Raw genomic sequence first — 21091 nt, 5'->3', positions numbered from 1 at the left:
AAGATCCATAACTTTTTTTAATGTAATCTAAATATTCTGCTGCAACATTTTCCAGAATTATTGATATTCAAATCAATCAGCCACTTAAGGAAAACTGTGAAGTGCATCAATCTATAGGCGCATTTCAAAACGAAAAAAAAAAATCCTAAGGATATCGTTTTGAAGTTTAAGCTGTTTTTGATCTTAAATTCGTGTACAAAACCCCTGCAAATGAAATGAAAACATATAATTAGGTTATCTTAAAAAATAAATCCTTTTGAAAAAATGTCGAACCCTCAGGTCCCCCACACACCTGTGGGGGCACTAAGCTGCCGCCTACTTCACTTATTTTTAATACGATCCTATCTTAGAGAATCATAAAACACAGAAATTTATTAAAATTTAAAATATGGTGTGTGTGTTTTTGTTACATTCCTTTTTTTTTTTTTAATTTGTCTACTTTGAGTATGAGAAAGTAAAACTCCTTCAAAACGATCAGCAGTACAGATCGTTGAACTTAGAACGTCAAAATTTGGACATCTTACTTCTTGAGCAGTAAACATTCTTTAAAAAAAAAGATTTTTTAATTACAAATTAATCAAATGTTTTCGCTTTTCTACCATAACTTCAGGATTTATAACAATACAATAAGCACTTTACTCCACTTTAATATTTTTTTTATAAAAAAAAGTTTTTATTTTTATTATTTATTTTTTTTAAAAAAAAGCTTATATCAATTTTACATCTTTTCAATTTTTTTCTCTGTTTTTAATAATTTTTTTTAAAATATAAATATTTTTTCATTTGTCAAATTTTACTGGAGTTATACTCGCGAGTTCGCAAATTGTACAGACTAAGTCTATGGCAAAGGATACCGACGTGCTCTGATTAGTTTAAGCCTTGGCATTTTTTTTTTTTTTTGGCAATGTTTTGCACCCATAATAGTGTAGTTTTCGCTTATTTGGCTCAAACCTTGTACCTTTCATTAGTTTTATGGAAGATACGAGTGAATATCAACACCATCTAATTTTTATTAATATAATTATTTTCTCTTAATATTACTAGTAATACTACTAATACTAATTAATAATAATACTAACAAATATTACTAATAATGCTAGTAATACAATTAACTAATGTTGTTTATTCACAGAAGTATAAAAACTAAATGGAAGTAATTACTCAACATATGATACAGCAATGAAATAATTCTTATTTTTCTATGATTTTCGTGCCTTTATTAGATAATTTATGCAGTCAGTGAAACTTGTTGATGAACGTTTGTTACTTTCCCATCAACTACATATGGGGAGATGATTACTTAATGCCCAAAACGTATAAATATGTAAGCTTTAACGGAATATGTGATTTCGTAGCTAATTTCTTTAGTTATATCAAAATAATATTAAGAAGAAACACACACACAAATTTTTTTTCTTAATATATTGTAATTTTTATATTTCCTGAATTTAGAATTCAGGATTTGATCTTTTCTGCTGTATATGTGTTCCAGTTTAATATTACATGTAAACCGTAAAAAATGGGGGGGGGGATAAATTCACAAATTTTATTTATTTTGTAAAATTCTAATATTTTTGAATTTTTGCATAAAATAGATACTAAAAAAGTAACATCGTTAAATGTCAAAAATTTAAAAAAAAAAAAAAATTTTTTTTTTTTTTTTTTTGTCTAAAAAGAGCTATAGAGCTAAAACCTTCTAGCTTAAAAGTTTATCAAACGATTTGCTCAAAAATGTGAACATATTAGGTGCTTGCATGTGTTTTAATCAGCGACATCTATTGGTAAACATGCGAAGTATCTATATAAACGACAATGGTTTTGGGTTTTACCAATTTACTATTATTTTATTGCTATCAGAAAGTTTTCTATTTAATATTATTGAGTTATTCAGTGTACAAAGACCCCAATCATTGCTTTGTTTGTTTGATTTGAAAAAATATGTTACTGATGCCCATCAGACACGTTTACAATCATATGCTGATGCTGATCCATCATAGTAAAATTGTCGGTTTGGTTTCAACGCTTTAAGAGTGGTGATTTCGATGTCAATGACAAAGAACAGCCTGGGGGACCAAAAAAATTAGAAGACAACCAAGTGCAAGACTTACTGGACGAAAATGGGAAAAGATTGTAGAAAATGATAGAACATATTTTGATTGATATATATTGTAAAAATTTTTTTCAATAAATGTTTTTTAGAGTGAAAAAATGATCAAAATAATGCAAGCACTTAATATCTTTAAAAATATATTTTCTAGTTCTTGAATAAAAACAGAAGCTCTCCTTGTGTCAAATCTTTAAATATCGGGGTTCGACTAATAAATAATTCGAAATTCTCAGTACTTTCAGTATTATTAGCATTTTCACAAGCATATAGACCAAATTCGACTATACCCGGATTCGAATTCAAGATTTTTGAAGATTTGCGAGAGTTAGCGGAGTTTCTGAACTCGAAGTTCTTAACCTCCGGACTGGTTTGGCAATGAAGTTACTTAGCAAGTGGTTGTGCATAAAAATTTCAAGTGTACTTAGCAATTATTTATTACAAATATAAAATTATTAATTATTATTACTAATATAATTACTTAATATTAAATTTACTTATAAGATAGATGGGGGAATAAAAGATAGAAAAAAAGATTATGAGTTTACATAAAAGTTTTGTCGGTAAAACTCGGTTCAGAGAATTGATGTGGTAAAGCTAATGGAAATGCCTTAGTGTCATTGCATAAAAGACGGCGAGGTCTTCCGGATTTCTTCGAGAGTTGGGGAGATAATTTTCTATTTTCTTAATAGCAACTTTTGTCTAGCGCTTCTGTCTAGTTTTTCAAAGAACTTCGTGAACAATTTCATGCGAAAGTCGATAACTATTGAAAGAATAAGGCGTTTTCAAATATTATTGTTCCCATCAAACCATTGAATAGATAGCACGTGCAAAATTTCAATGCTGGATGTCTCTATGTACTATCTTCACATTTATAAATATAATTTGATTCAGCAAGTATATTATTGGGTTAGTTTAATCGCTTCCCGTTTCTAATTATAATTTAAATGAACTAACAGAAACTTAGGGAAGCCGATAATGCAGTCAGACCAAAGTAAGTTTAGTTTAGTTATATTAGCACCCCGTTTTAAAGCAACACCAGGGCTATTTTGGACGGACCTCGTAATTTGGAACCGCAGTTAGATGACGAGGACAACACCCGAGTTGGCACCCCCACCCCCTCTCCAAACTTCCGCACTACACCAACGGGAGAACATTTGGCCCCGATAGATTTAATATGAACCAGACCCGCTTACACGATGGTTCTTCGGTGGAATCGAGTCTGGCACTTGGAACCTTCCGGTCCCGAAGACAAGACCTCTCCATCAAGCCACCGCGGCCACACAGACCAAAGTAAGAATACTAAAATTTTAATGTAGTCTATCAAAACTTGAGTTTTTAAAATTTTAGTTGAAAATGATTTGAGTTTTTTAATATTTTAGTATTTGAGATCGACACTTTTGCTTTAAGATCAAGATTTACCAAAAATTTGTTTTGCAAACAGTAATTTCGGGGCACTAATTGGGATGGCAACAGTAAATAATTAAGAAATGGAAATATTATTTTGATTTGAATTACTACAGAAGATGATAAAAAGGAGCATAATGATTTTACAACAGTACATAAATTATCTTTATTTCAAATCGAAATGTAAAACAAAACATCACAACCATGACATATAAAAATTCTTTTTGTATACAGAAAACTAATATTGCATTGCTACAAAAGTGCAAAAAAAAAATTTTTTTTCAACACGAACACTTTTCAACTACTATACAACATCAGTGCAAAAATAAAAGAAAAACTTGATTTGCAAAATAATCCAAAACAAAGGCAGAGTAATTTACATGAACACGCACAGCAGACTAAATATAATTCGAAAATATATAAAAATAAGAAACTTACAACAAATAGTTATCATAATATAATTTCATAGTTACATATAGTCAAATTCACTACCATACTCATTCATGCAAAGGGAATACTACAATATTCAATTAAATAAACTTGATATAAAATTTCATTTATAACTGAAGTCAATGACAACTAAGCTTGAAAGTATGTAGAAAGCTATACGGAATATCAGTTAAATAATTCTAAATATCTTCTTCTGGTTTTTAAATCATATCTGTACCAATAATAAAGATGAAGGACGTGTGTGTCTACAAGTCAGACCTTTTGGTCTATAGCTACCAAATTTGACACTAACTTGGTGGGTGAGAATGTACACATAGGAGCATTTTTTTTAATCTTTATTAATTAAAAATTAAGATGAATTTGAAGGTCTTCCCGCGATAATTTCCAAAAATATTGCAGAACAAAACTAAATTTTATGCCCTTTCAAAAATTTTAATTGATTTCTTAATGATACCAATTAACAATCTTGGGATTTTTTTCTTCTAAATTTTAGTAAATTAAAAAAAAATCCTTATTTCCAACAATATATGCATTGCTGCCCTAAAATTCAAGCCGTTTTCATTGTTTCATCAAATACGGAATCGCGTGATTTTTACCCCATTGTTGCAAGCTAAAGAAGAATTTTGTTTAATATGTGTGTAGTTACCAGACAAATAAAAAAGAGAAAATACAATATAGAGAAATTTAAAAGATATATGAACCGGATGTTTACATTTTTAAAAGCTCTATGATGTCATCGGGCTGTCTTCATTGGAAAAGTTCATTACACTATAAACAGAATTTAACTAAAAAATTAAAATAACATGGCTTTAATGTCGGAATCATAAACATAAAATTATAGCTAAATTATTTATCTCAAATTGGATAAAATGAATATTTCCAGTGAACCAACTGGTCGCCTTAGGCGACTAGTTTCTAGATAGGTTTCTGCTTGCAAAACAACAGCTGATTCTCTATGTATAAATGAAACGAAAGGTAAGATAGGTTTCAAGTTATTCTCCAGTCAGTTATTTGCTGTTATTCCATGCCATAACAAAGACATGAAGGCATTTCAATCCATTATATTTCTTTAGGCCATCCATTCATACATTCTCGGTGTCTCCTAGTTATAAAATTTCTTCTTCGATATAGCACTGACCTTAAGAAAAGTAGGTCCCAATGATAAAAAAAAAAAAAAAAAAAAATCGATCTTTAATTAATCTTTATCGAAATTAATTAATCTTTTAAATCTATTTCAATTGTCTAAAAACTTAAGGACAGAAAAAAATAGTAGAAATATTTTTTCTTGAATTTCTGGTATTCCATACGATGCGTTATATACTTCAAAATATAGTGAAAAAAAATCGTCTGAGCGACTGTTTCCTCCAATTAGGACGTAAAATATTACAGAAAGATAGAATTTTGGTAACAAAGAAAATTTCACTTACTTAAGACAATACACTTTTCAATTAAAGTTTTTTACATTCCCATAAATCAACAAACAGATTGGCAGATAAGTCAATTCTTTAGTGCATTTGGTTCCAAATATTACCACATGTTAAATTTAATTTCTAGCTCTTTTCGTTTTTGAGCTACCATGCACACTCTGAAACAGATTTCCCGTAGACGAATTTCATTTGAAATTTGATCGGAATATGCAATTTAGGTGCTACGACCTCAAACTATTTTTACTTTGGTCTCATTTCCTTCGTTGCATTTGAGTTATCGTATTAAACCAACTTAATTCCTTTTTTTAATCGTGTGGCAATATGATTTTGTTTTGGTTTGGGGTTTTGAAGCCACAAAATGCACAAGCAGAAAATTGGCGATTTATCGCTTTTGGAGCATCAATTTTTCGCTTACAGGGTTATTAGAAAATGTTGAAGAAGGTTGTCACATTTAGCGACTTATCGTTAACGAAAAGTTACAACTTAGCGCGAATTTCTGCCATGTACTCGATTCTCCAGTTTGACAAATAAAGGAGAGAGTAAGGAGTAAAGGAATAAAGGAGAGAAGCGTAAGACGCTATCACCCTAAGAAGCACACAGAAGAAAATGGAAATAAACGCGAAACAAATATATATATATATATATATATATATATATATATATATATATATATATATATATATATATATATATATATATATTGATTTTGAATTTTTCTAGCTGGAAAAAAAAGCTTTGGAACTCGAATAATTTAAAAATGGGGGGAAAAAAACGCTTTTCTAATTATTGAAGCATGCGTAATCTGATAGTCACGTTATTGTTTTTAACCAATTAATTAATTAAAACAAACAATGACTCTTGAAATCTGCTATAGCAGATTTCAATTTATTATTATTATTTTATTGAGAAAAGTTTAAATTTGTCTAAGTCTCGAGGTTGAATTTATATAAGATTGCTATAATTTTTTAATAATATTTTAAATGCTACAATGCAAGAAGAAAGTAGCTTTTGAATTTTTTAATTCAATTTTGCACTTACCGATCCAACATTATTAACCCTACTGGATGAAGCAGAACCTTTAACAAAGGGACTGAATTTGAGCAATAGGTCCAATCAACTAAAGGTCAACCCTGCCTATAAGCGGTTCCAAACTTTTCTCCCCTCAACTACTAATCCTGATGGTGCGGGCCGATTAGAATTAATTCGTATGCCTAACTTTCCACTCCACACAAAACATAAAAATGAGAAATTTTCACATGGATGATCATTTTGGATTTAATTATAACATGATTGAATGAACCAATCTTGAATGACCACCATTAACATTCCTCCAAAACTTTCAGGAACATGCATTATATCAATGGTGGTCATCGCTTGTAGCTTTCTACATGCGTTCAACATCAATTGTCATTAGCCATTATAGAAAATTTACAGATCCAGGGAAACAAAATAATTCAAAATTGTAAAATTTTCTTTCCATTTTTGAATAAACTGATTTATAAAATGGATCCTCGCACAAGAAAAATGCAATCATTTTGGAATTTCATAAAGGGAAGACTAATATCTTAAACATCATAGATAATCTTATAGCACATAACAATTTTAGCTATAATTAAATGCCTGATGTAATATTTTATATTAGTTCACATCCTATAATTTTTATTTCATACTTGAAACTACAGACATTGTTTTCAAATCTACATTTTTAAGAAGTGGGTATTTTTTTTTTTTTTCATAGCTCAATATAAGTATTTTAGAAATATCACTATGGAAAAGATTTTTCTTTTTCTTTAATAAAATCAATCATTCAATTCTGGTTTTGGATATGCAGACACGTTCTGTTTAATTAGATTAATATCCTATTTTCTATTGCCTATACGAGGACTATTTTGGACTTTATAATTTTGAATTATAGTCAAATGATGAGGACAATGACTGAGGTAACATCTCATTCTTCTAATTTTTACACCACACAAATATATGAACTGTGATGGCAGTTAAAGTTTACCACCTTTATATACACAAGAGATCTTTAATAGAATCCTGTCTTAAACCTGCATTCCTCTGATCCTGAAACCTAAATCTTACCATCAGGCCCCATATACAGATGCAAGATATTTAAATAACTATTATATTCTAGAAATACATTAAATATTTTATGTTGGCACAGTATATTTGTATAATAACAAAAAAATCTTTTTTATAATAAATGCAAAATATAAAATTTAACAATATAAATGGCACACAAATAGAAAAGGATGGGCATTAACATTTTCCACACCTAAAAACAAAGTACAAACTCTAAAAATTATATCATATTTAACAATAAAGCTACAGTGTTTAAATTATTTAAAATTTTTGTATTTGTTTATTGCATAAACAATTGTGAATAGACATTAAAATTTTATGTAAATCTTTTTTCAATTACTATTGAAATTAATATAAAAATTTAACTAAATTATAATCTAATAGAAAGCTTATCTTAATCCAGATGGGATAGGGTACATGCTTTTCCATGCCACTTTTTTTTATGATGTTACTTGAAATATGTTTATAAATTAAGGCCAACTGCATTTAATGAAACAAAAGCAGCATTTGAAATAGAATCCATTTGAATACCAACTCAAATACAAAGCACGGTTTATAATTCCATCAGTCAATGTAAAAGTAATTGCCAGAAAGTAACTGTAAATAGTTGGATTGTTTCTGATAACTTACAAAACTGTATGCCAGCATAAATTTAGTTATGTAACTTTGATGCATATTATTAAATCTCCATGCAATAAATTTTTCAAAGTACATATTTTGGGACACCCTGTTTTAGTATATTTTTTTTAACAACAATATTGTTAGTATATTTTTATCACAACAGAACAAAAAGTGAGAATGGCATTTCATTTCTCAAAAAAACATTTCTCAAACTTTTGTCATTTCATTCAAATTCTCTCAAACAGAGCATAAAACAGTAGAATTTAAGAAATAATACTGCCAAATCTGAAATCATATTTAAAATACCTTGTAATTTAAATACCATATTCACTTAATATTTAACATATTATTATGTGAACAACATTTTAGGAGCTAACTGTTTTTTTTTATCTAAAAATTTGGCCAATTAAATTGCATGAACATAATTTCAATTAAATATTCCTTAATTACTTAGTCTTTCAAATTATTACAATTTCAAATCAAACAAATATCAATCATATTTTAAAAATGAAAATAAATTAAAAAATTTTTTAAAAAAAGCATTTCTGCATTAAAAAAATAAATTCATTATAAAATTAAAATGAATATTAAAGTGTTCAAAAAATAACAAATATTTTAAGATGTTTTTCAGTTATCAAAAAGATCCTTCCTGCAAAGCTGCTTTTGCTTTATGCTGTTAGAAAATAAAGTATAAAGATAGGGACAAGCATCTAAATCAGAATTTCCTACCTAAAATAAATTTAAAATTGTTATACAAAATATGAAAGAATAAAAACACTGCTTCACATTTTTCTCTATACAATTAGCACGCAATATCAATAAAAATGAATGCTCAAAAATCTGCAACCACATAATAAATCAAACATATCAAATAAATTAAATGCCATCTATATATATATTTATGTTTAAAAACATAACATTTGTAAATAAAATATCACTCAAATAATTTCATGGAGCAAAATAAGTACATAGAGACACAAATAAAGGCATAAAAATACACTAGTTTACATGACCAGCTTGAACTAAAAAGATATTAATATAGGTGCCATATCCATACAAACAAGAGAAGTTGGCAAACAGGCATCATGTAACATCACTCAGTTCCAATAAAGCATTAATGATATCTTCCTTGTTCCCTCTATTGCTTTCCATAACAGCACGCACAATGTCTTCTTCAATATTTGGGAACATTTCCACAACCTTTCCATGAAAAAACAAAAGCAACAAAATTTAATATTTGATAATGAAGAATATAATTATTTTATACTTTTAACAGTATAAAATTTTATTTAAAACTGCACCAATCTTTTATAAGTAATTAAAGAACTCAATCAACTCAATTATAATTTAACAGTAATGTAAAACACAGATTGAAAGCAAAAAATGTAGTAAGTGCCTTTTTCATTATTATTTTCTCGTTTAGCAGTAAATACTAAATTTTAAACTGAAAAATGATTAATGTGCTCAATAAACTAAGTAGTCTGTTCACATGAACATAGTATAACACCAAACTTGGTGATCTTAAAATTACAGCAACTTTTTTACATACCTTATTGTGTCGAGTCTATCAGAGATTTATTAGAATTTAACCCACATCAGCTCAACTGCCACCACAGAAGTTGTATAAGGCTTCAATTTGTTTGGCTTAACAAAGCCACTGTAATGTTATGCCGCAGCAGCCATATATTAATGATTTCAAGTAAATTCTAATTCCTGCACTTATGTATGAACTAATCATTGCAAAAGGATTGTAAATAAGATCAAGTATAGTCCACAGCTCACTTCGAGCCACCATAGTTGAAAAATTCATTGGTAAATGCCTCCAATCACATAAGTACTGCAATAAGCGATTTGGAAATACAACTGCTATTCAGCATTTACTGTACTTTTTTCCATTTTCATTTGTTCAATTAATAATGGGCAATGGCATAATTGAAATGAGAAATAATTGAATGCTGGATATGTAGCTTAGACTTTTGAATCATGGTGTGTTTGCTCTAGACAAAATGTTACTGAATAGTGCTTAAACAAGGAAGATCTGAAGAAGACCTATCCACATAATTAAATGGCCTTTTTTATATCAAAATGACATACCTGGTAGAATTTATACAATGATCTATACTAAATTAAACAAGAAGCTTTCTGAGCTTGGTAGAGTGAGACTTCTATGCTTTCCACATAGACAAGCCCAATTTTGCTTGTCTATGTGGAAATTTTCCAAAGTAATATATAAAATACTATTTATATATAAATAATTATGAATTACATTATTATTATTATTTAGTTATACTGTCAATACCAATTTACATTATCCTGTTATAAGCGAGTTCAAGGTTATGTCCTCATTTTCCGTTCCCACTTTGTATATTTCCTGTTTTAGCAATGCAAATACAAAATTTCGATATAAACACAATTAGAAATAAAAAGATAACTGACTACTCTTTTTGCGTAAATAAGCAGTGGGTAATATCAGAAAGAGATCAAATCATACATGTAAGAGAAGAAATTGTTAACATAATCACAAAATTACATTTAGAAGTTCATAATAATAATTTCAATTTACTGTTGGAGGCAATAGAAAGAACTGATTATTGATAATCTCATAAAGATGCATGAGCAAATCGGTACTACAGAAACTAATGCTTCAAATCCAGATTCACCAATAAAGCATTTGACATTTTATAAGCATAATAAAAGGTTTCAATGTAATGTGAAAGGGAATATAGACTTTGAAGTAAAACTCTAAATGTGAATATTTCAGCAATAAAGAGTTTATAATAGTTGAAAAATGCATTGGTAAATGTCTCTAATCACATGAGAATGTGATACCCCGACTTAGTCAGAAGCTAATTGGGAAACATGATACAGCCGCCAAAGAGCAACCCCACCTAGCACAAAGGAACAAACTACACTTGATGTCATTGGACTCTTGCAAACAATAAAGAACCCTCTAGACAAAGCACATACTGGTACAGAAAAAGAAGAGGGGAAAAAACATTGCATTTTTGTGAAACATTAAAGATGCATAAAATACATTAAATGAGTGTTAACTTTTTACATTAGGAGAGAGCTAAATACAAAAGCTTTGATAAAATGTCTCTAATAGGAAATTTAAAGATCGGAATTTTTATGAGTTCTTCGATTTCAAGAAACATCCAATTTCTTGGCCATCTTAGTTTGTGTTCTCGCCATAATGCACAGGCTTTGGTCACATGATATAGATAGATAGATTAAGATGATCCTTAAAAATCAATTTAATAGATTAAAAATTAAATTTAATAGAGCACCCTACAAATTTGTTCAATGACTTAAAAATACAGTTTTGTAAAAATGTTAGATTTAGAAGGCCACTATCCTTCCTGCTTTAACCTTCTGACTCTCAATTCGGCCGAGATGACTGATCATAAAAGCTTCCACAGAATGGCTGACATATCATATCCTTACATCTTTCTCCTTTTTAAAACCAGGTCATAAAATGGTGGGGAGTGACCTTTCTCTTTGACATTGGTTTCTTTCTCTCTCACTCTTATTTCTTCCTCTCTCATGCTTACTTTAGATTAAGCTTTCTGCTTGCTAACTACTAAAATCTCTTGCAAATTCTTGAATATAATAAAATCAGATATTTTTTTGCAGTGTTTGCATCTTGTGTTCAGAAACAATTCTGGACTTGCAAAAGGCATTTGTAAAAGAAGGGAGATGTTTTGACTTGGTTATAGTAGACATATATCTACAATATTTGAGAATGTTATTTAACATGAGAATATTTTGCCCAAGTAAATATTCTATGTCTTTTGCTGCATCTCTTGTGTTATTCTGTCATTTTAAATTCTGGAACTTTTAATACATTTCGGTAATTTACTTTGGAAATGAAGTTATTTTTTATGTATCTATACATATCTTATTAATCTAAGCGATTGCTTTGGAAATTATTTTGTTTAGATTTAAATAAATTAAAAATTCTCTTAAATTTCAATAATATATTAAATGTTTTCAATGAGTTATCTAGATTAATTATATTGAAAGGAAAAAAAAATGAGACTTTTGAATGATTCAATGTTATAACGGAGCTATGGTTTTTCTTGTCATAAGCAAGCAAACACCATTTTAAAGTTATGTTTCTACATCAAATAAGTCTTTTATCAATTAAGAAGAGAGTAAAGAATGAAATAATATACAGCAGTAAAAAAATGAAACTTCTAGAAATTATAAAGTGCTATCATGATTTGTACATGCTTCAAAAGTCAACAATAGCTTGGATGTTAGAAACATGATGACACAAGTACCTCCACGATGCATATGAAGACTTGATTGCAAGAAGGGTGAAGGAAATGTTTTAAAACAGGAAGGGAAAAAATGAATATTTTCATCATATTTTACATCTTTATTTTCCTAAAGTAATAGATACTACTGATGATTAATAAGCAATATATGTTGTTGAGAATTATTAAAAAAGAGTTAAACCAAATTCCCTTTTCATAATTTTTATCAATAACATTTAGAAGACAAGCAATCTGTCTCATCATTAAGACGAGCAATTTGGCTCACCATTCAAACTGCTGGATAAGTATAAATGATTCAAACAGTCATACTTCAGCACATCAGATTAGAGAAGGAATTCAAACTTATATATCCAACTCTTACCAAAATTAGGAATTTTCAAAAGCTCCATATTTAAATTTTGCATCATTTAAAAAAAAAATTAAAGAAATGCAGTAACCATTTTTTTGCTGCTTATGCACCAAACATACTGAAAATAATCTATTTTTCAAATAAATGATAAATGGTAATGAAATGCTTTGTTAGCCATAAAATCAATTGTGATAGCACAATATAAATTTCAACAGAAGTTGAATTTCTTCAATGAAACATGTTGCTATTAGTTTAGAGTAATTAGAAAGGTATTGTATATTTGTAGTTGCCTCCAAATGTGCATTAGCAAAAACTTATTAAATTATATGAAACAATAAAGAAAAATTGCAAATGGTTAAATAATTAAATTTTACAATAGTGATAATTTTGCATATCTTTAATAATTCATAAAAAAATTATTGAACCTTATTTCAGAAATATCACATCCATCATGAAGTTTGAATTAGAAAATCAGTTTTTGTTCATATATATCTTTGCAAAACTCTTTGAATGTAAAAAGTACAATGATAATGGTGCAGTGAGATTATGCATGTTTTTTTATTGCCTCTAAAAAAATCTATGAATGTAGGATAGTTAAGTTACAAAAAGTAAGAAACTGCTGCTGAGCAAAACAGAATACATACATCATTGATTAGAGTCATTCATTCATTTGCAATCAGAGCTTAATTTATAAGGAAGCAAACAATTATTTTACATGAAATTAATATTAATTAAACATATTTAACTGCTAACATCTATTGCTCTTTTAATCCACTTGCATTTTGTATTTAAATGTGTCACAACTTTAATTTTGAATGCAGTATCTATATATAGATAAAATGCTAACATATATGGCACAGAAATCACTCATTACTTATTGTGGAATGGTAGCAATGAAAAATAAACATATTGATGTATGAAAGTTTCAGCATGCTGCTTCATTCAGCATTTTTACAGCTGCACTTAATTCATCGCTCTATTAATTTAATTAAATTATTATATTATAAATGCTGTCCCCTATGTCAAACAATTCAGTCAGAAGATGTAAAATTAATTACGAAATAAACTTTAATTGGAAAATTTAATAATCAAGAGTGAAAATAGACTTAACTATCACTATGGATATTTGCTATGACGTACCTACTGGAAATAGATAACTTTCAAAACTATTCATTCCTCAAAAAGGTTCTTGCATTATCATAAAACTTAAAAAATTATCTCTTTAATGATATCGATTTCATTTCTATACATTTTTTTCCTTTTACTTTTGATAAATTCTTCAAATTTAATTTACAATGTTATGATGCTTTTAATATTAAATTGGGCTTGGTCTGAAAAAAGCCTTTTAAGAGTAATGGTCACTTCAGTTGCTTTTAATGTTATAAAATTCAAACTACATCAAACTCAGCCGTGATTTTGCTAATGTTGAAATTAAAATAAAAAAATTATATTTTTTATAATTATTTCTGAAATAGGATTTTCACTTCTTCTTATATTTTATAATATGTACACTTTTAATTTATGCCTACAATAATTTGTTGCAGAATCATTCAGTTAAAGTCTTATTTTTAAGCCATATCAAATAAACTGAATTTTAAAAAATGCATTCCATAATAATCGTTTAATAACTTAAAAATAAATATCTCTGGCGAGCAAGCTGGTCACCAAAGGCAGCTGATTTGAGATAAATATCATAAATATTAAGCCTGAACAGTCTCATTCTAATTCTAGCCATTCAATGTCTTTTACAATGATTAATAAAAATTATTTAAATAGAATTCCTTGCACATCATTCAAATTAGAATAACAAATCTTATTCCAGCCAACAATAACTGTGATAAATAAAACAAAATTCAATAGAAAAAAATTCTTCAGAAAATGTAACAAAGAAAATCTAATTCTAAAATTTGTCATTCAAATTAGAATAACAAATCTTATTCCAGCCAACAATAACTGTGATAAATAAAACAAAATTCAATAGAAAAAAATTCTTCAGAAAATGTAACAAAGAAAATCTAATTCTGAAACTTGCACACTCATGTTTTATTTCAATGTGATATTTTTACTAAGCCATATAATAAAACCAATAAATTAGGAAAAGTCATAAATTATTAATTCATCATTTCTTTTAATTACCTGTCTGTATTCTTCTTCAGTTAAATCTTCAACCTCTACAATACCCATTTCAGATCTAGACTGATCATTAACATTTGATACTGATTCATCACTCACTAAAAGAAAGTAAAAAGCATGTAGTATTAATAAAACAAAAATTAAATGTCTTAATAAATAAAAGAACATTTACAAAACATTATATAACATATACTGCTTAAAACAATTGGAGGATATTGTGAGTTCAGTACGAAACAACTATATAAAAGGCAACTTTTTTAACAAAACTGAAAAAGAAGAGGTACGAAAGGAAATTTATAATGTTATATATACAATATGCAAATACATAGAAAACTATGCATTTTAGATTAGGAGTGAACAGCGACCTGCGGATTTCCTTCGATATGAGGAGATTAAAAACAATTGATATTGTTGAATGTTTTGTAATAGTAATTACTATGTCTCAGCAACATGACTTAGATGAATCAATAGCTTGGAGGGCTATCGGTCATTCAGAGGCGGGCCAAACACAATCCGTTATAGTGCAAGTGTTAGAAGTTTCTCAAAGTATGATTTCCAGACGATGGAATTGGTTTTTGAAAACTGAAAGTGTTTACCGAAGATCAGTACAAGGTCGTAAGCCTGCAACAACACAAAACCGCACTATGAATGCCACTTTATAGCAACAGACCTCCAGAGCAGTACCAAATTTTCGACTCAAACTATTCAAAATCGACTCCGGAATGTGGGTTTATATGCTCGCAGACCTATGGTTTGTATTTCGTTAACAGTGGCTCACTGTGCTGCCTGCAGAAGGTGGGCACAGGAACATCTCAGAGGAAACGAGATGAGTAGAGCAATGTAAACTTCATGGACGAGTCCTGTTTTAGTGTACAACCTAACAATAGGCGGATTCTCATATGGAGAGAACCTGAAACTCATAACAATCCTGCATTTGTGCATGAAAGTGTCCATTTTGGAGGAGGTAGAGTGATGCTCAGGACCGATATTTGTATCAATGGCCACAACAACCTGTACATTATCAGAAACAGAGCACTAACGACTCAGTGACATATGGATGAGTTCCGCAGACCAGTTTTGGTCCTTTACGCTGCAACAATTGGGGATGAATTCATTCTTGTTGTTATTACGGCAGGCCACATTGTGCTGAGCTGGTGGAAAATTTCCTTTGTGACAAAGGAATTCTTCTAATGGATTGGCCAGCATATTCCCCAGATATGAGTCCAACAGAACAATTTGGGGCATTCTAGGAAGAAGGGTTGCTAGTCCTCATCACTTCCAGAAACAATACAGAAACTAGAAAACTCTCTTCTACAGGAATGAGAGAGAATACTCCAGTCCCTTACTGATAACCTCATTGAATCGATGCCTTGTAGATGTGTGACATTGTTTTTGTTCAGGGAAAAAAATACCACTTATTAAAACTCATTTCTATCACAAGAAATCACTTTTCATGTTTGTATATTATGCATGAATTGTGCATTTTTCAATTTAATGCTGCATATAATTTAATTATTCCTTGTTTGTTGTTCCTTTCCTTTTTCTCATATAACATCTATACATAATAAATTAGTCATGAAAACATTTCCTCATCCGCACTTTATGTCCAAAATCCTAATATCCCCTAATTGTTTTAAGCACTGTATATACTGATATCTTTTATAAGAGCTGGCATCATTCAAACCAATAAAAAAGTCAATTAAAAATCAAATTTATTGTTATTTTGATGTATTACTGGAAAATATAAAAATTCAAAAAATTCTTCTCTTTCCTTCTCTCTCTCAATATATATATATATATACTAATCACATTTACAAACAAAATGATTCACAGGGGAATTTATATTTAATTTCAATTAAATATAGAGATAACTTTTTACTACATTTCCATTAAATTGTTCTGACATTAAAACTGTATTATTTTAATTGCCTTATTTAAATTCTGTTTATTATGCACATGAACCCTTCTAATGGAGACAGTCCCATAACATCATAATGCTATGAAAAATGTAAATATCTGGTTAATTGATGTTCTAAATTACGTTATACTGTAATTTTGGTTTTTTTTTAAATTTGTTTTGCAAACTTCACAGATATTAAAAAGACTACTTCCAGCAATGAAAACAAGATCAAATTTCTACAAGATCAAACATTTAATGAAGCAATGAAAATGTTTTAAATTTCAGGATAATGTAATCTATTGTTTGATATTAAACAAAATATTTTTTTAAAAGTGCCAAAATTCAAGAATATATAATTATTCATTTGATTTAATATATGATTATTCAATATATGATTCAATTATGATATCGATAAAAAGAAATTTTTAAAAAAAAATTTTGAAACCTCCTTGTAGAATTTATTTTTTACAATTACAATTTCAAAAGCTATTATGGAAAAATACTAGCATGTGCTTAGTTTTTAATTAATTAAAATTCTAATTAAAAGTTTAAAAAATCTCTTAATGTGCACATTTTCACACTCCAGAGTGCAGAGGGTGAGAACCTGACCTGTAGAGCACCAAAAAAATGCATACCTGCACAAAAACACCCATATTCATCTTTATTATTAATAGAGATATATTAATATTAGCACTATATACTAGTGGATAGATCTGATATTATTCAGGAATAAAAACATTTCATGTATAGCATTTTTAAAGTATAAATTACTTAATTTAAAATAATAATATGTCAAATCCTTTACAAGATATATATATAAAATAAAAGAGAAATATATATATATATATATATATATATATATATATATATATATATATATATATATAAAGGTAGAATATTTAAAGATCTTAACATTGTTCTGCAAAGGAGTTTAGTTATTTCAAAATCATCAGAGCTAAATTTTTCAAATAATTAATAATTAAAAAATAAAAACAAATAAAATAATAAACAAATAAATATATTAATTAAAAAAAGTGATTAGTATAATTGAAAACACAAAATATTTAATTATATTTAATTTTAAAAAATTGGTGGGTTGTTTTTTTTTAAATAATTTTCTTAGAAGTTTCTTTGGGGGGGGGGGGAGGCTAAATATTGTTTATTTCTCATAGTCTGAAACCACATTTGATGAACATCAATTTAAGCTCACAAATTAAAGCTCACAAGAGCTTTAATTTTCTTACCCCTGTTTCAGAGGCTGACTTACACCAGCTTTGAGGAATTTTTAAATCAATATTCTGAAACAAATGAAAAGTATACAATAAAACAAAACAGAAATTTGAAATAAGAGCGGCAAGGTAGTTTGAGGTTAACATTAATTTTAATGTGCCTATATTATTTAAAAAATTAATAACAATTGAAAGAAATATTTTGCAGAAATGAAATTGATATTAATAAAATGGTAAAATTTGAAATTTTAAGGTCTAAAAACATATTTTCTGGAATAATTTCCTCTGAAATTATATAAAAAAAAAATGGTGGAAATCAGAATACACTATTAATATTTTTAATTTTTGGAAGCTAACTGTATTCTTTGTCTTGTTTTAAATGATAAATGCGCAGAATATGTTTGAATTCTAATTTGTGTAGCTAATTGTTTAGGAAGACATGTGGAACATATATACATACATATCTACCATGACCTTTATTTATATTAAGGTTATATACATATAAAACTTTAATAATACTAACCCACACCTTCTTGGTCAGAGAAAGGTCCATAAGGAATAACAGTAACCATAGATTTTGGGTGATATATAAGAGTACCAGCAGGAATTGGCTAAACATAGTGATAAAAAAATGAATATTTTAAATTGCTATAGCATTATTAATTATGATTTTAACTTTGTGTAATGTATGTGTTACACAATATCTTAACCAATTTCATATATTCTTAATACAATTCGGTAATTATTATAATAATGTGTAGCCATAATAAAATTCGCATTCTTTAAAATATGTTAAATTTAAGTTCAAGCGACATTTCTGGACAAGAAAAACAACAAACCCATGCACATTTGTCAAAAAATACAACAATTACATTCTCATCATAACTATTATAATTTCAATTTGTAGGAAAATTAATAAATCATGAATGCAATTATAAATTTTTAATTAATTAAACATTATTAATTCAAAAATATGACTTTAATTTGGGACACTTACTGAAGTTAGAAATTTTGCTAACATTACAAATTCTATAATATTTAAGAAAAGTTATATTATTAAGATGTTATTTAGAAAATAGATATTATAATAATAGATACTTTAGTGAGATATAAGTATCTATTATTATTATAGCATCGATAATATAATTATCGATAAATAATATAATAAGATAATATAATAAGTCAGCAACATAATATTACAAGATTATTTGATATTCAACAATTCTGAAACTTCCATCTTTCATATACTGCCTTATAAATGTTATAATATAATACTGTTGCAATCCAAATTATTTATAATTAAAATAAAAAGAAAGGAAAAAACATTACAACTTCAAAAAAGCACATATGATATTATGTGTGTTAACCCTTTAAAGGGCCATTTTTTTCTAGTCATAGTATGTTAAAATATTTTTAGGCTTGAAATTAGAATAAGAAAAAGGATTTATTTAGCTTATTAGATAAATTTAATTTGATTAATTAATTAATTTGGTTAATTAATAATTAAATAACAAATCAAGACACATCATTTTGTCTGAGATAAAGAACTAAAGCATCTAAGTTTCTGAATTACTAAAAAAATTTGTCAGAACTTATGCCAACCTACATAATTTCATACAAAGATTGATAAATTTGGTGGGAAGCATACTTCCCACGGCCCTAGAAAGGGTTAAGTAAATTATGTCCCAATGTTTTCTAGTATCAGATAGATTTGATAAAAAAGCACTCTTACTGGGTATCAAACAATTAAGCTTTTAATAAAAGAAAATATTACATAGTTTTTAGGATTTTACATAATTAATGCTTTAAATATGATTTGTTTTTATCTAATAGCTTCATTTCTGATAAAATATTTTAATTTAAAGATGAAAAAATAATAACTTTTCAGTACTTCCAGTTTACTCTGGTAACTATGGTAAAAATTAAATAAATATGATATAATTTTTTGTTGTTTGTAATTAAATAATAAGTCGAGTCTAAAAGAATATAAAATTCTTAAATAGAAATGGATGATCTCAATTGAACTTAAATACATTAAATAAAAAAAAATATGTAGGTTTTGTTTGTTTGTTTTGGTTTAGCTTTTTAATTTACAAAATCTGAACAGATTTATGTATTTAAAAAAAGTTATTCCTTTGATATAATACAAAATTAAATAATCTGCAAATTTAGATTTTGATACAAGATTTTGCTTGAGGCTGAAAATTGCCTTATTAGTTTAGACAGTTTGAGTTACAGCTTTATAAAAATAAACTATAAAATTTATAATACAACTTTATAATTTTTTAATATATCCATTTGCAGAATTAACTAAACTCTCCTATCATCAGAAACTGCCAAAAATATTTTCTATACATTTAAATTTAAATTTCTTTCTGTTAAAATATAATTGATTACCAGTTAATTGCAAAATATGATAAAATGGCAGAGACCATATTTCTGATTATCTATAAACAAAGCTTCACTGATTACTTTTTATTTTACTTACTTGACAAGTAAGGACTAGATTGATAGTTCCTTCTTTGTTCTCTCCTAATTTTCCAGATAATTCAACCCACACATTTACTGTTTCCCCTTGTAGAACATTTTTTGGAATATCATATGACCCATATGCTATTCTTTCATCCAATGAAAATGCACACTGTAACACATATAAAAAAAAGGCAAAATTAAATAAATAAAATCCAGAGAATATTAATATAGTTCTGACAACAAAATCTTAATGAGAAATAATCAAATATTTTTCAACAAGAAATTGACATAAAATGATATTGATTGAAAAGTTATTGATATAAGATAATGAAAACATTTAAATGCTATTACATGCTTAACATTTAAATGTTGAGCATATAATAAAACTTCAGTATATTAGGATTAATTTTAAATGATCAATGCTGATCACTTAAAATTATAAATAAACACCACATTTCACAATCAAAATAAATATTTTGCATACTTTATAATTTAATAAATATACTATAATCATCTATATTTTAATTTTTTTAAAGTATTTATTGTACAACTAATTAGAGGAGGAAGTTCATTAAAGCTTCTTTTAAACATATAAACAGTACTCTTTTAAATACAGTAAAAGTACTTTATA

General features: G+C 27.6%; 1 protein-coding gene across 2 annotated transcripts in view; it reads right to left on the bottom strand.

Annotated features, from left to right (window-relative positions):
* Positions 1 to 6076: 6076 nt before the first annotated feature.
* LOC129989241 (toll-interacting protein-like) overlaps positions 6077 to 21091 on the bottom strand; it is a 29641-nt gene continuing 14626 nt past the window's right edge. The window contains exons 5-8 of one of the 2 annotated variants that reach the window (XM_056097630.1): positions 20477 to 20629; positions 18518 to 18599; positions 14863 to 14957; positions 6077 to 9297 (exon numbers count right to left, since the gene is read on the bottom strand). In XM_056097630.1, coding sequence (XP_055953605.1) covers positions 9181 to 9297; positions 14863 to 14957; positions 18518 to 18599; positions 20477 to 20629 — 447 coding nt within the window. In that variant the 3' untranslated portion in view covers positions 6077 to 9180. Of the gene's footprint in view, positions 9298 to 14862; positions 14958 to 18511; positions 18600 to 20476; positions 20630 to 21091 lie in introns of both variants that reach the window. The other variant, XM_056097629.1, reaches the window with a different exon arrangement.

Source organism: Argiope bruennichi, chromosome 10 (genome assembly GCF_947563725.1).
Source record: "Argiope bruennichi chromosome 10, qqArgBrue1.1, whole genome shotgun sequence".
NCBI classification, from domain to species: Eukaryota; Metazoa; Arthropoda; class Arachnida; order Araneae; family Araneidae; genus Argiope; species Argiope bruennichi.
The sequence above is the reverse complement of the archived record's forward strand: the minus strand, read 5'-3'. Positions and strand labels throughout refer to the sequence as shown.